Here is a 16,397-nt window from a genome sequence, read left to right as displayed (position 1 = left end):
GTTCTTTAAAAAGCCCTTATGGGTTCTTTGCTGAAATGTCTCAATGAAACCACTGCTTCTGTGCCAGTAAGAACTCTTTTTCTAAGCATGCTTTGTCTCATTTTCTTGATTCCTTAACCTGCCTCTCATCACACTGTGTTCAGGGTGGAGTCAGTTTTGGTTAATACCATTCAGTCCTTCTTTTCCTCCAAACCTTCTAAGAAACCAAACAATTAGGAAATGCTACCACTTGTTCACAAGACAAGTTTTCAGAAGTGTTGACTGTATACTGCCAAACTAAGGGCATTATTGCTGAGGTAAAATTCATTACATTTAATAATTTTACCTTGATGTAAATGAAATCTCTTCTAACAACTAAGTTTCTGTCCTGTGTCCTAATTTTTGTAGGGTTTCTACTTTCTGGTGTCACACTGCTGCTTTATGTCACAGGTTAAGGTTACTCCACAGCTGAACTCCATAGTTCCTTGTTTGCCTTTGCAGTAACAATAATTTTTTGAGAAACTTCTCTGCAGTCAAATCCTTCACTACTGCAAGGTAGATCTTAACTAAACAGTGAAATATTTTGGCAGTAACCATATTCATTGGAACGAATAGTTATTAGAAATACATATCAATATGATACGCAACATACTGCTAAAAGCATGTTATTCGGGTTTACTCCCACACCAGTGAACCCAGTCCTTATGTATAACACTTCTCTCTGGAGTTTGGTGAGAGCAGATTGTAATTCAGTCATTATACTCCAGTGTACTTTTTGTAATCTTCTCTGGATAGTAAATAAAGTGAAATTCCTACCCTATGCATTTGCATGGTTATAACCATCCAGTTCTGTTTACCCTGCGAGACTCAAACCAAATTTGCACTGAAAACCCTTAAAAGAATGTGTAAGATCAGAGATGTGTAAGTGATGAAGCTAACAATGCAACAGCATTTTGTTGTATGGATGGTTCCTGAGCCCACAAAGCCTTTGCTGCTCTAACTACATTGCATAATAAAGAGAATGCAGCCTTGATATATTTACAGCCCAGTGTCCATGCAGACATGAGGTTTTTAGATCCCTAGGCAGAGTAGTTTGTAAGTTAAATATTGTATAGCTATCTAATGGTCTGATTTTAGATAAGGCAATTCTGAATGAATACAATTGCAGAATAAGAGGTGTCCTCCCACACACCTGAGATGTGTTTTCTATAACTGAAGAGTGCAAAAGTGGTATGTCAGTTCTCCCCACTCTTCCACCCCTAGCGGAGTTCATTGATGAATGCTGTGGCCATATGGTTTGTGGGTGTCTATGTGAACTTTTTTTCCCCAGAAGTTAGCAATTGAGAGGTCCACAAGTTTCTACACAGTTCAAATTAAAGGTTCAGCAAAGTCTCATCATGAAAATCTTCAACTAACGTGTTGGCACTTAATTCAATTCTCCATGCTGCTAACAGTTGTCAAGCACAGGAGTTTATTGCTTTATTTTTCTGTGGTCCACGCTTTTCGTGGTGGATTTGCAGTATTTTAATGGAGGTTTCATTTTCTTGCTGTTCTCTGTTTTAATGTTTGTTCAAGTTCATTCAGTCATATGCAACTCATATAACAGACTTAGCAACATTACAAATAAATGTTACGAGTTCGTTCTGCAGAGAGAAAAGTGAAGCAGGAAGAAAACAGATTTATTTTTTTTAAACATTTCCTTAAGCAGTATTAGTTGAGCTTCATTCTGCAAAAGCAGAACATGACATTACCTGCACATTAGTCACAATTTTCTCTCCAAGTAATTCTTTATAATGTAGTTTATATATGTACTGTCAAATAACTTTAAAATGGCTTAAGATGGTTGTTTACATTCATGATAATACAAAAATGAACATTAAAACACAGGAAATCTATGGATTTGTTTTAACTAAAACTATGTTTTTATTTCCCTGAAGTTTCAGACACAGAGCTTACGCCTCTCAGACCTGCACAGAAAATCTCAGCTATGGAGAGGGATAGTTAGCGTTACCTTGATAGAAGGTCATGAACTTAAGGCGATGGATGCAAACGGGCTAAGTGATCCTTATGTGAAGTTCCGTCTGGGGCATCAGAAGTACAAGAGCAAGGTAATTTTAGCTGTGGTCTGCGCTGCACATAGACTCTGTTTGAAATAGTTTCTTCCTGTTTGAGCTTTTTTTTTCGCTTGCATAATTACTTAAAAAATGCTGGGGATTTATTAGCTGTCAGAGCACCTGGATTTTTCTTCAAATGTTTTGTTGTATTTCATTATAAACCAAAATATAAATAAAATAAAGCCAGATAGTAAAAAAAAAAAAAAAAAAAAAAAGGCACTAAAAATGTAGGTGAGCAGGAGGCACACCATATCTTCCATACAGACTGTGTTGGCTTTTATTTCTCGCTCCTGGTTCATCATTGCAGGGGACAATTGTACAGCAATTGTGACAAGTAGATACCACATCTGTGCCTTTCTGGCTTGATGCAGGTAGACTTGCATCATTTGCATAGTGGTGTCCTCAAAGAGAGTTGTGTTTATGTTCTCATTTTGCTCATTGTGTCCTTGCAGCAAGTTTCGTTAAGTTTTTGTATATGCATGTGTTTAACATGCAAGGAGGATTGATCAGGGAGAAAATGATTGTAGAGAGCTGCTTAGTTTCCTTGCTATTATTTTCCTCATTCCTGTTGGTTTGAAAATTGCTGTTTGTGGAAGATACTGGGACCACTGATGACACACCTTCCTCTTTCCATGGCCATGACAGCCCTTGTGGTCTTTGAGCCAGAAGAAAGCAAAAGTCAGAAAGAGACCACAAGTGTCTGGGTGTCAACTTTGCAGACCTCAGAGCCAGCCTTAGGGCCTTCTGACCTGAAATTAGGTTTATGGAGGAAATGTTGATTCCCACAGGCTATTCATAAACTGTCTAGTTCTACTCAAAGCAATACTGGTGGTTATACTGGTGGTTTTTAAGTTTTTTTTTTTTTAATTATTATTATTTAGTTGCTGTCTTAATTTGAACAAGTGAATTGACTGATAATCTGAACACTTCGTCTGGAATCATGTAGGGTTTTTGGGTAAATATAAGTGTAAAAGGCTTTTTTTTTTTTTTTCAATGCTCCTTAACTACTGTGTATGATTTAGCTTTTGATAATGAAAAATGTGTCTTGGTATTACTAAAATTTCAGTGAAGAGAACTCTAGTGGGAATCCTAATTCAGACTGTAGTCTCTATCCCACATTTGAACTGGCTGTCAAGGAAGTCAATTCCAATTCTCCTCTATTTCCATTTCTGTAACTATGGTTTTTAAAATCACCCAGGAGATTAGTGACATTTTCCCTGTCATTATTTGGATTATGTAGATTGGAAGAAAATAATGTTTCCCTTTAAGTATTTACATGGGTGCTTTCCAATAACACATTTTGAGGCAAACAAAAAAGACACTGAAGAGATGCACTTCTTTTCAGACATCTCAGACAAAATCAGAAGATACACTTACCAGTTTGAAATACAGGAAAGATATTTTTCAGAGGTGTAATACTGAATGATCATTATTTATAATCACGTGTCTGTACTGGAACAAGGTGGAGAGTGATTTAGAGATTTATAGGAAAGTCAGAGGTCTTTTTGTAGCCTTTTAACAAACACGAGGGGAAAGCACATCGACTAATTGGCAGATCTTCTGTCTCAATATCCTGTACATACTGTTTGCCATAATCTCCATTTTATTTATTTTACTTTATTTTTTGTCTTCTGGGTAAAATGTGAAGCTGTAAATTCATCACATTACTACATTACCACATTACACACATCTGTTCTAGACCTGTCTTCACACAGGTATTCACTGTAAGGGAATTTATTTGTTCCTTTGATTGACTTTCAACATCTTTGTTGTATTACGACCAATGGAGTAACTGTTCTTTACTTTTTCTGTGATGTAGGTTGGAACATGCATAGCTGCTATGTGATTGATAGACTCCCCCCCCCCAAAAATGTATATATATATTTGACCATTTTAATCTCTTTTTATCCTTTGGCTTTGTGATAAGTAACTTCCAGTGCATAGTGTTGAGATTAAACATCTCTTAAATGGCATCAGGATCCATATGCAGCTGGGAGTCCCCATCAATGCCTGAAAATCATCTGAAAATCTATGTTTTTGTGTCCTCACACCCACTTCAGGGTCTGTATCTACCTACCTTTTCACCCCTTTTGTCACCCAGTTTTATGATAGTGTTACTTGGTTTGAAAAAATATTATTTTTTTTAAATCTGTGCATTTTCATGTACAAATCAAAATGAAGAAATCAAATCTCATGCTTTTAGGACTTAAACATTTTCGTAGCTTGTCTAGTCCTTAATCCTCTTTAATTTTTCCATTTTTTCAAGTCAGTGAAACACATCAACCCTGAAAGTAGAAATAGCTTCATAGGCAAGGTACTAGGACAGATGTGACCACTGTTTTACATTTTGATTTATATGCAAAGATTCTGTACTGCAGAGCATGTTCAGAAGTACATGGACTGAAGTATGTTGAAGTACTGAAAATGATTCAGAAAACTACTTCTATCTGAGCTGCAAAGGAAAGGAAGTAAATTACAGGGTTTTTTTGTTTGTTTGATTTCAATTATTTTTTTAAATTACATTTTTTCCCAGTATTGATGAAGCTGGGGAAAGAGGAGATGATCAAATTGTTTCTGTTTAAATACTCTTAGTCACCATCTACTTGTCATTTCAGGTGCTTTGTTTTTCTTTAGGCTGAGGTAATTTGTAGCTAACTGCCACTCAAGAGAGGGCATGATTATTCTACAAAAAAATGTATCCATTCCCAGGGTAAATCCTTTGTTCTGAAGGCTTTTGAAGGTGACAGGCTGCAAGATTTTGGAGGTTGATGAGGTGTCAAAGAAGCATGAACGAACTGACCAATAGTCTTTTTTAATTACTGTTTTTTAAATCCTCGGCCCTTGAGATACTCATACCTTAAAAATGCTTCCTGAACACAGACTCTAAAGATCAAATTTGAAATTCAAGAGAAAGTTTGCCTTCACAATGCAATATGACTTTCTTTTTGCTCTTTTCAGATTGTGCCAAAAACTTTGAATCCTCAGTGGAGGGAACAGTTTGACTTTCATCTCTATGAAGAACGAGGTGGAATTATTGATATTACCGTGTGGGACAAAGATGCTGGCAAAAAGGATGATTTTATTGGCAGGTTTGTGCAATTACAGCCTTCTAGTTCCCTGGGGATGGGAGCAGATGATTAAAATGAACCTTGCCGTTGAAACTATTTCTTAGGATCATTTGTTCTTGCCTTTCTTTTTTCAAAGGTGGGGGAGGATTTTTTACAAAGTAAGAGTATAATTTGCTGCGTTGGCATTATTCTTTACCTTGGTGGTGTAAAATAATTTGTGTTGACCAGTAGGTGGCAGCTTTTACCAATTGATAGGCTTAGTTTTTCCAAAATGAAAACCCCATGTTTAGAACTATAATCAAGATGCAGGAGGTTCCATGTGGCAACGCCCAGCATAATTCCCATGACTTGTAATAAAAATGTAATACCAAAATGAGGTTCTCATTTTTCAGTCTACTTGGTGAATGAAATGAGAGTATCCTGTGAAGGACTACTCACAGTTCAAGAAATGGTATAAATCTGTGTGACTGTGCTCCCTCTGACTGTCTCAGAAGATGATAGGTGTTTTCAGACATTTGCATTAGTTGTCTTGTGCTTGTAGATGCTGTACAAAGACAGTGCTTCTTTGAAAGCTGAAAAGTGTTTACATCATATTTTAATAGATATCCATACATTTACAATAAAAATAGTAATTAATCCTGTATACTTTGATTGTTAGAATATTGGTTATAGGTGTTTTCACTAGGACGTTGATACTATTAGGTAGTAGAATTGCTTTTTTGGGTAGCTAAAATTAGGAATGGAAATCCTCCAGACTGAGCTATGTGCTTCTGAAGTCCATGTTGTTATGTTTCTACTAACCTTTTCCTCTCTGCTTCTGTTTAAGTTAATGGCTTTCTTTAGATCAGTTGGATAATATTATGTGTTTATTTCCTACCAAGCGGGAATTCAGAATAGATGCAGAGTCTTTGGCAAGCAAACAGCCTTAGTATCAGACAAAAGCTTTTCAAAAGCATGCATGGTACAATTTTATTTTATACAATGAAACGTGGATGGAGTGATATGTTTATATTTGAAGTTCATATCGCTATCTTTTCCCTTTTTTGATTTCAGTCAGCACAAAGGGTAACAATGACTATTTTTCTGAAGTAACATAATCATTTGGACCTGTCTCAATATGTGGCAAACCTTTGGAAATCATTTCTATCTTCTGCTTAGCTTTAACCTTCTTATCCAAAACATGGTGGGTTTTGGAGTTCTGATTTAGGACTTTTCAGAACACAGACCTCAAAGCAATACTTACATTATTACTATTATCAGTAATTATAACATTAAGTTTAAAGTATTTTAAAGAGAACTGTATAAAATAAAGACATGGGTTTTGCTTCAGGGTGCTTGAAACCTAGATAAGAATGCAATAGAGATATTAGAGTAGAAGAAAAATGTGTAACTTCAGGCACATAAGCTATTTAGGTAGCTTTTCAGATATCTGAGAAAGTTATAATGTCTTAAGCTTGAGTATATTTCTTTTTAGTAACTAGAAGCTATCATGGAAGCAACAAGCGATTTCTACATTTTATTCAGGCCCATGAAATGTGGTAGTATGAGAAATCTTCTCTTGAAGAAAACATCTTGAAGCCTTTAGCATTTCTCCCTGAGAGTATCTTGTTTTGTTATTCACCCAAACAGATGTAATTCCTCTATAGCATGAATGCTAGAAAAGATGCTCCTCTGACAAAGCTCACCTGCAATGCTACTGCAGTATTGAACTGATTTCAACAAAATCAGTGGTACTTCTCCCAAAATCTCACTGCGCTTGATTTTTGTGACCTTTCTGCTATCAGCATGCTTATAATCCCTGTTCACTTTGTCCTTTCAGACACTCTCTCGTTTTCACCAGAGATGGTACCACATCTCTGGATAATGCAACCTTCAAACAAATTCTTCTCTGTGAAGATTTCCATGAAAATCTTTGTCATTTGTCAAACTCAATCTGAATACAAAAATAGGTCTTAATATTCACCTTCACTAATACTCTTCCAATCACTATGGATAAAAATCACCAGTACTTGACAGCTCTGCTTTACAGGGACCTCTCTTACCCAGTTTCTTATTTCAAGGCTGTCTCTGAAAGCTGTAAATGCTTTGGTACAGACACTACAGATTTGTTCTGTGTGTGTGCTGTGATAAATAGATATTAATTTTGTAAAGCAAGATCGAGTCTTAGTCCATGAGTAACGTCTGAGTAGGTCTCTCAAGGCACATAGAATAAACTGAGTGTTTTGGCTCGGGTTCCAGGAAAGGTCATCACGTAGGACAGAAACAAAAGACTTCCTTGTAGTGTTCTAGCACGTCTCAGTGATGGAGAATAATCAATTTCATCTTATTACGATCTTCCTACTTTCTTACACAATATTTGAGCAGTAGCTATTATACAGAAATAACTTTATTAAATGAAAACAATTTTTTTCTTGAGAAACTGCCCTGTCCGGCTAAAGTATGGTTAGGGAGAAGCCAGGCTTGTTTGAAGAGATCCTGCACATTGAGAGAAACAGCAGACTGAGTTAAGAAAACAGTATAAAAAAAGTCTAAGGAGCAGTTTTCATCTCTCATCTACAATGTATTTTTGTTGTTGTTTTGTTTTGTTTTGTTTTTGTCTATCACGTTCAACTGCTTGCAGAGCATGGGTGAAGGTCAGCAGAATTCCCTGTGCAAAATGCAGATGGGCAATCTGCTTTGCCGGGAAGTGTCCTTGTTAGAGCAACATCCCAAAAAACAGAGTTTCTAAAATAAACTGATTATGGGGATGGAGAGCAGGAGTTCCCCCACGACCTTGGTGTGGATGCGTGGTGGTGGGATGAGAGACGCGATGCCTACTGGGCAGCTGCAAGTCAGGGCTTCTGAGTGGAAGATTCACAGGACAAGCTCCAGGAACCGTGCAGAAAGTGGCACTGATAGTACCCTGGAATCGAGGTGTTCTTTCTATGTTAACTTCCATAACTTGCAAATTTCGTTCCAAAGCAGAATGTCATAATTTCTGCTGGAATTATATTTTGTGTCAGCTGCACCTCAGTGAAATAAAAGAACTGGGAAGTCATGAACACAGAATTCTGTGGGCCATGTATGCATTGTCATAATCATTAGTTTGGAGCACTGTGGAGAACCAGGATGAAGTCAGGAATATGGCAAAGTGGAGATGGCATGTGTGCTCAGCCTGTGAGGGCTTGGGTTTGCAATCTTTTTTTGGGGGCAGGAAGATGAAAGAAGGATGTAAGAGAAGGCTGGAGACATGGAAGTGAGATTCTGGCTTTGGGTCTGCGTGACAGGAGGATAGGAGTGGCTTGTAAGAAAAAGGAAAGTATTAAGAGGGTGAGAGTGACAGTGTGGTATCCTAATTCAGAGAAGGAGAAAGATATATCTGTCACAGAACTAGCATAAAGCTCTGTCTTCATCTTGGTACCCAGACACGTTTGGTGCGGTGATTCCCAAAGTGAGATGCTGACTGCTTTATTTCCATTCTTAACTTTGAGCCCTATGTGTTAGTCAAATTTGAGTTGCAACTATATGCACAATCCATGTGAGTATAAAGGATGTAGTGCATTATGAACTTTCATCTACGAATAACCCCCAAAAAAGGAAATCCTAGAACCACTTCAGTGTTTAATTTGAGATTTCAAAAGCCTGAAAAAAGACCTCACACAAAAGCTCTGAGAAAAATATATTTCTGATGATCTGCTGATTTGTATAAGGGAACACTGACAGATTCATGCAGCATGGAGTGAAGGATTAAATTCTGGCATTCTTCTGAAGATCATTCAAAGAAACAAACAAAAAAAGTCAAGAACCAAGGATGTGAGGTCTTGAAATGCCCTTTTTTTTTTTTTTTTGGAAAGCACCAGCACTTAAAGTCATTGGGGCAGCTTTCTTACATTCCAATGTGCATGTGAACTTGCAGTATTAGTCAATACTTCATCTGATAAGTAGAAATACGTAGGTATGTCTTGTATGGTGTTCTGTCTGAGTATGTTTAATGTTCACATGTTTTTGCTATGTGTAAATCATTTTCTTTCCATATTGAGTCATATGGCTACTGTGATTAAAACACATACTGTGATACATTTATGTAGGTAATTCTACGATCAAAATGAAGGTGAAATGATTTTTAATCTTCGTGTAATTATTTAACTTTCTTTTCATCTGTGTTTCTGAAGGCGATCCTGACTGTCACCTTTACGATAATCAGCTAATAAATCCTCATGATTGTTACAACCTCTATGCATAGCAGTAATCTGAACAAATTGGCTGCTGACAGCTGCAATAAATTGCCAAGAATGAGTGCTGTCAGAGAACAAGTTGTTTCTGTGAACATACAGGATAAGTAAATCCCATGTCATGCAGTTTTATTCAGCTGAAGTTATTTGCAACCCAGTACAGCAGGATTTATAGCATTATTTATTGGTATGAAAAATGCGTGTTTATCTTTAAAATGACATTAACTTTCACTCATATCTTATGCCAGGAAATTACTGTAGACTTCATCTAAATCTATTTTCATCAGTATTTATAGATGTTACTATCTTTATCAAACCTGATGCAAATGAAGAACAGCAGAAGACCTTCTGTATTTTATATTCATTAAAGCTATGTATTAACTATATCTGTAGAAAAGTGAGATATGTTCCATAATTTTCTGAACATTGTCATTAAAATTCAAACCGTTTTTTTGTGTTTGTGTATATGGGTACACACCTTATAATATTTATTTAATTTCGTCCTCTTAAAATGGATGTTGTGAATCCAGAGTTACAATACTGAAAATGAATCATTTTTTGATTTTTTTTTTCAACAGCTAATCGGCTATGTTTTTGTCTGTTTAATTTTTTCATCATAGTGAAGCTATAGAGGGTTTTTTGGGTGCACATAAACAGAAGCACAATGAGAGCTATACTGCTGCATTATTAATCTGAAAACAGAGTGATATACTGCTCAGAGTTCATACCGAAGTGGGATTTTTTATATAAAATATTTATGTCTTTTCAGTTTTATTTTTCCACCCAATTTATATAATTTCACTATGGCAGACTGAATATTATCAGCAGAGAACTTAGTTGTGCTGTTCAGCTGTGTATTGGTACTGCAGCGTGCACATAAAGTTAAGTGAAGGACACTAATGTGCTACTGTGAATATTGCTTTGTCATTTTTTTCTAAAGATGTGGAGACTGTAATTTATATTAAAATACTGACAACTTTCTTTTTTAAATACTGTTGCCCGACAAAGAAGCTTTGAATAGTAGGTGTCAATGTCTGTGTGCAGCCTCTGTATTGAAACTGGTGAATTTTTAAATTTCGCAGAATTCTATGGAGACAAAATGGATTTTTCTGGATTTGTAAATAGCACTTTATTATGGTGGTATTTCAGCTTTTTTTATTATTATTTTTTACATGGTTGTTTGAAAAAGTCTGCACGTTGCAGTAACTTTGGAGGCGAATTTATTTTCAAAGTTTAAATCTATTGTTTAATATTCTATTGTAGTGTGAGTTTTGATCTGTGTGCACATGTGAATTACACAGCAATTCTGTGTAAACACAGACAAGCACACAACCAACAGACTGTGTGTATAATAGTTTGTTGATTATACATGATGACTAAAGTTAAATCATTGCAGATGTATTTCTCTGTGTAAAATGAAGGTTTTGCCAGAAGCATTAACATCTAAAAATGTTTCTGTCAGGCCTGCCCTTGACAAATCCTGAGATGTGCTGAGCCATCTCCATTTGTGATTGTTTTTCAAAGGGTAAAATAGTGCATTTCAAAATCTGGCCATCAGGTATTCCACTCCTTACTTATTACTATCTCCGCACATTTTAGCTGCACGTAACAGTGCAGAGACATTGCTGTTCTGCTAAAAAGCAAGAAAGGGTCATCTTTGTCTTTAATGAAATCTTAATTAAATTTCTCTTACCAGTATTTTATTGCTCACAGTTTTTATTGACATTTGTTATTGCCATGTACTTTTGCAAAATTAGTAGTACTGGTGAACGTGTTAACTGAGATACAGAATGCTGCGCACAAACTGGCTATCTTTGTAGATCCTTCTTCTGGCCCTTAAGGTCCTGCATATGGAAATTTACATTACTGTATGAGGTAAGAGCTAAGAAATGAGAGGAAGGGAGAAGGAAAACTAAAATGGCTACCTAGATATGGGGCCCTGACTGTAAATATGAAGAAAATTAGTAGTGTTGATAAGGGTTTTTGAGAGTTTCTAGAAGACAGATTGGAGCCACGTGGAAGATCATGCAAAGTTGTTTGGACCAGCTAGTGAGGGGAGAACCAAGCAGGAAAAATCAATGTTTCTTAAAGCAAAAGAATGGTTTAGCAAAGGAAAGTGTGTTAATTTTGATGCGAAGAAATTACAGTGATGACAGTGCTAACACTGCGTGTCTGTAGTGCATGGCTGTGCTGTGAGGATGATATAGGACATAATAAAACATCCGCAAGTACTTCTTTTTGTCTACACAATTTCAAACGTAAATCTGTAGTGTTATGGCGAAGAGTTATGCTTAGAAAATGTTCATCTGTCATTCCAAAATCCATCAATGGGATTTTGTGGCACGGCCCATATTTTTTTTAGCAAGCCATAAATACTTGCCTGCATTCAGGTATAGCTTAGTGACCAGCGAGGTTGCCCTGTGCTTGGTGGGGCTCTCATATTTCCATTATCCAGACGGCTTACCGTTTCCTCGGGTCCTGCCGAGGTCTGCAGCCATCTGCAACCATCCTGGGGATCTCATCCAGCACCCCGAGCTCCCTGCCGTCGGTGTCCTACTTAGCTGAGGTGCCGCCTCCAGCTCCTTGGGGAACTTTCCTGGTTTTCAGTCTACCGCCTCTCTCCATCACCTATGACAAGCACAGCGTGGGGTCTGTAGTTTTATTTCTTTCTCATTATCTCTGTGCTAAAAATGCCACACTCTGGTTCCTCCAAGAACTTCATGTAACTGCAGTCCTGTCTTTTTGAGCCCTATCATTTTCTGTTGCTGCCTTGCAGAATTTCCGCTCTCCGTTTGTTTCCTGGTTTTACTGGAACATTTTACTCTGCTCATAAAGGCTACGGAGTCTCGCAAATTGTAGCAGTTCGTGCCTCGCTTCTTCTGATGTGTGGCCAGCTCAGTTCTAATTACAGAATTGCACAGTTTCCTCTCCTTGGCATCCTTTGGAGCAGCATAGACCTGGATCACAGTGGAGTTAAAAGGCTGTCTTTCTGAACAAGTCGTGACGATAATTAAGTTGCCTGGTTGTAGCCAAGTGGTGCTTTTCTGTCCCTATCACTTAGGATTGTGCCAATTCTCTTTTATGCTTTATTTTGTCATGTGAGAAAATGATCTCGCTATCTGCTGTCTCTCCCTTGCCTGGCCACCTGGCTTTTAAGAGGCCTTCTATATCATGTCGCTACCTTTGTATTTCATTCATTAGCAAGGATATTTCACCAGGGTGCCAAAGCGGTCTTACATTCCAGGTTCTGTTAGAACTAGAGAGGGAGGTGATTTTTGCCTCTTAGACCTGCTGATAATAAAATACTACATATAGTTCTGGTTTCCACACTTTTAAAAAGGATGCAGGAGAATTTCACTGGATCAGAAAAAGTTACAAAAAGTCATTTGAGGGCTGTAGGAGATGTGTTCCAAGGAAATATATAGGGAGCTGGTGGTGTTTAGCATATCAAAAGGAAGATCAGAAGAGATATGATTATGGTATATGAGTACCTTCACCTGAAGAAAATACAGGGTACCAATGGCTTTTTTAACATAGTAGAGAAAGGCATAAAAAGAACAAAAGCCAGATACGTTCAAATAAAAATAAATCAGAAATTCCTATTTCTAACATTTTGGGTAATTAACACACACTGAAGACATGTTCAGAGGAAGTGGTGCATTCCCCTTAAATCTTCAAATCCTCTTTCTGGGAGTTGCACCATGTCTCAGCTGCTACTTACCTATCACACTCCGGTGTGTGAGCTTGAGGCACTTACATGATTTTTTTCCTCCCTTCTCATGTCTCAAGGCCTGCAAATCCAGATCCACGTGGCGTCTGGTAATGTTCATGTGCAGAGCTGATGAGGAAGGTATTTGGGAAGATGTATCTCTGTTTCTGAACATGTCAGCTACCCAAGTGCATGTTTCAGTTGTCCCTTCCCAGCACTTTCAGCATTGTCATAGTTGTGCACTGAAGGGACCACATAACATGGGGCAGCGGTATAATGCAGAATACTCTAATTACCCTAAAAGCTAAAATTTACTGAAAGGTGATTTATAGTCATGCTTGAAAATCTGTCTGCAGAGGTAATGGCTATTTTTGCTATAGTTTCTTCATGCTGGCCTCATCACCAGAGGTAAAACTTTTCCTGTCACCAGCAGCATGTGATAATAATGTCATGAAGACTGAATTCTCCAAAAATTGGTATTATCTCCAGTTTTCAATGTGACTCCAGCTATATGCAACTTATGGTCTTCTGAAAATGTCTGTAATTTTTCATGGTCCTCAGTGGAGAATAAAAGACAAAAATTCCTACCACTGCCCTGCTTGTTCTGCAGCACTTTCTGGTAGCATTCAAGTTCACCTTCATCCTCAAACCATCTTTGTTCTCCATGGAAACACTTGTAGGTGACAAATGTGTCTAAAAGCACATCTTAACTGATGTAAAAGTGAGCTTTAAAGCTTGGAATACAGGTATGTGATCTTGGTTATGCACAACTTTGTATTTAGCATCTCCCATGCTTGTCTTGATTATAAATCATTGTCTTAAAATTTAATGTTCATCCTGAACTTTCCAACACTGTTAAATCTTGAAAAGTATTTTGTGAATTCTAGTTTTTGCAGGTAAATTGAATCAAAAAAGTTTTGTAGGTTTTCCTACTGGTGTTAGTTATTCTAGGATAAGATTACAGCTTAGACAATGTCTTACTGAAAACAAGCTTCCTTCATTGTTTTGCTCCCATGCAAAGATCTAGTGAGAACAAAAAACAGATCTAACAACAACAACAAATGTTGCAGGAAAATTTTTGTGTAAGAAAAACAAAGTTGATTTTTCCCCCCCCCCAGGAAAAACTCAACTATTAATGGAAAGATCACATTTTTTCTAGCAGTGTAAATTGGAATGTTTCTATTTGCTTTTTCCTTCATCTTTGGACTCCAGTGCATGTGCTGCCAATGCATTTGCCGTACGCCTAAAGCTCCATCCGCACTTCCTGTGAGTTTAGGTGCATGCAAGTTGTATCTCCTGCAAAGTGTCACCAGAGAGGGGATGTGGCACAGAATGAGCAATGTGCTTCATCTGACTTAGTAAGGACATTGGTGCTCTTAACTGGGATTTCCATAAAGCACAGTGGTGCCGTTCCTTGATGGAATAATCTCAGGTTTTTATCAAATTATCTGTGGGCCATTCTGAGAATATTTTTCTTGTAAAATGATTAGGCCTTCACTAGAAGTTGTTTCCAAGACACTTCCTACCTCTCTGTATGATATTAGGAAATAACTAGCTGGTGATTGTTCACAGAGATCTATCAAAAAGACACAGAGACATATTTCTTTGTAAGTCTCTCTTAAATATGGTGCTATTTCAAATATTTTTATACTTACAGGAAAAATGTACAGGTAAAATCAGATTTTCAATTTATTTTAGCCTAAATAAGAAATAACACATACTAATAGTTGCAGCACAAAGAGTGCTGTAACTTCGTGAACTCAAGGCATTGGAGCTTGTAGCTCTGACAGAAAACACTATAATTTTACAGTCACTACATTTTTATGATGCTTGTAGGTGTTTGGGTTTTTTGTTGGAGTGCAGGTAGCATTCGTTTTCTATTTTTGAGTGAGGGGTGGATTATTTCTGCATTACTTATATTGTAATGGCTTTCTGATTCTTTTACTTGCTCTTAAGAGAGTTTAAAACGGTCCTTCCAATGATTATTGGTTAAGGTTACAGAGATAGTTTATTTCAAAACAGATATTCCTCAAAAATATCTCTGCAAACAATCTAAGAATATTTAACACTAGAGGCATCTTAACCTACTCCTACTTTTAAACATTTGATCATAATATTTATTTATCTAAGGAGAGCATTATACTCCTCACCGTGGCCTAAACAAAAAATCTGACTGCCTATGTGCACGTGTGAAACTCAGATTGACTGTGAACCTACACTGACAGCAACAGCTTTTGTTTTTCCTTAATTTCATTTCTAACATCTTATCTTCCAAGAGTTCAAAATAAACGGTAAACATAAAACTCAGAGAGCTATGTCAGTTAGAAATTTTCTTATTGTAAAATAATTGAAACTTGTTACTATATGAGCTTTGCAGTAGTTTAATTTTGACAGCTACACAGACAGTAAATGTTTTTTAAAAAAATTAAAAGAAATTTTCCTGTAGCAAATCTAATCTGCCTGTGATTGCATAGTGCCTATTTTATGAGGATGCATTTATTCTGATAATTGGCTATTTCCTATCCTTAAATGCCTATTTATTCATGTCTGCCACCTTTTTCTCAGTTTATTGGCCCTGCGGTCACCACATTATCTTTCTCTTCAAAATCAATTGACATTTTATGAAAAGAGTTTGCTAGATGTTTAGCTTAGTGAGAGTGGCATATAGAACATGTGCTTGTCACATTAATAATCACTGTTAAAAGTAGACTATTTGTTGTTTAACTAAGTATGGAATGTATTCATACGCTTTACTTTGATATTGTTTTTGTTTTTATTCAGAGTAATGTATTGGCAAAACACTACTAAGAGATGCTATAAGTGGAAGTATTCCTAAAAGTGCTTTTTCACAGAAATTCCTGTACATTGAGAAATGGCATTACATGATCTTGAAGGTCTTTCCAACCTTATTGATTCTATGAGTTGATACAGGCATTGAATTTTTTATACGCATTCAGGGTTGCAATCTAGGAAAGTTGAAACTTGTGAAGTATACATGTTAAAATATTAATACTTCTAAGGTACGTACAGAGTACATATTTACTGACTGTAAGGTATGGTTTTAATTAAAAGTTTCTGGTCAGCTCCTTGTTAGCTTTCCTTCATAGTTCTATCTTTTATTTTTAAAGATGTTTCAACACTTGCAAAGGTATTTCTGCTGCCTAGCACGTATGGAGCCATTCTTCATTAGTTCAGTGTATGGTGTATCCCATGCAGCCAGGGTTATTCAGGGAGGGATCAAGCAGGGTGGATTGGCTTCAGCCACTATTTGTGCAGTTATAAGCAGTTCCCTGCTCATTACAACATGAGACATCTT

The 16,397-nt window shown here is 36.8% G+C and overlaps 1 protein-coding gene across 1 annotated transcript in view; it reads left to right on the top strand.

Annotated features, from left to right (window-relative positions):
• The window catches only part of MCTP1 (multiple C2 and transmembrane domain containing 1), a 191,593-nt gene that overhangs the window by 58,208 nt on the left and 116,988 nt on the right, over nt 1–16,397 (top strand). The window contains 2 exon segments of the mRNA XM_050716521.1: nt 1,917–2,087; nt 5,052–5,182. Of these exon segments, the coding sequence (XP_050572478.1) occupies nt 1,917–2,087; nt 5,052–5,182 (302 nt within the window).

Source organism: Cygnus atratus, chromosome Z (genome assembly GCF_013377495.2).
Source record: "Cygnus atratus isolate AKBS03 ecotype Queensland, Australia chromosome Z, CAtr_DNAZoo_HiC_assembly, whole genome shotgun sequence".
Classification (NCBI taxonomy): domain Eukaryota; kingdom Metazoa; phylum Chordata; class Aves; order Anseriformes; family Anatidae; genus Cygnus; species Cygnus atratus.
This window is presented reverse-complemented; position numbering and strand designations above follow the sequence as displayed.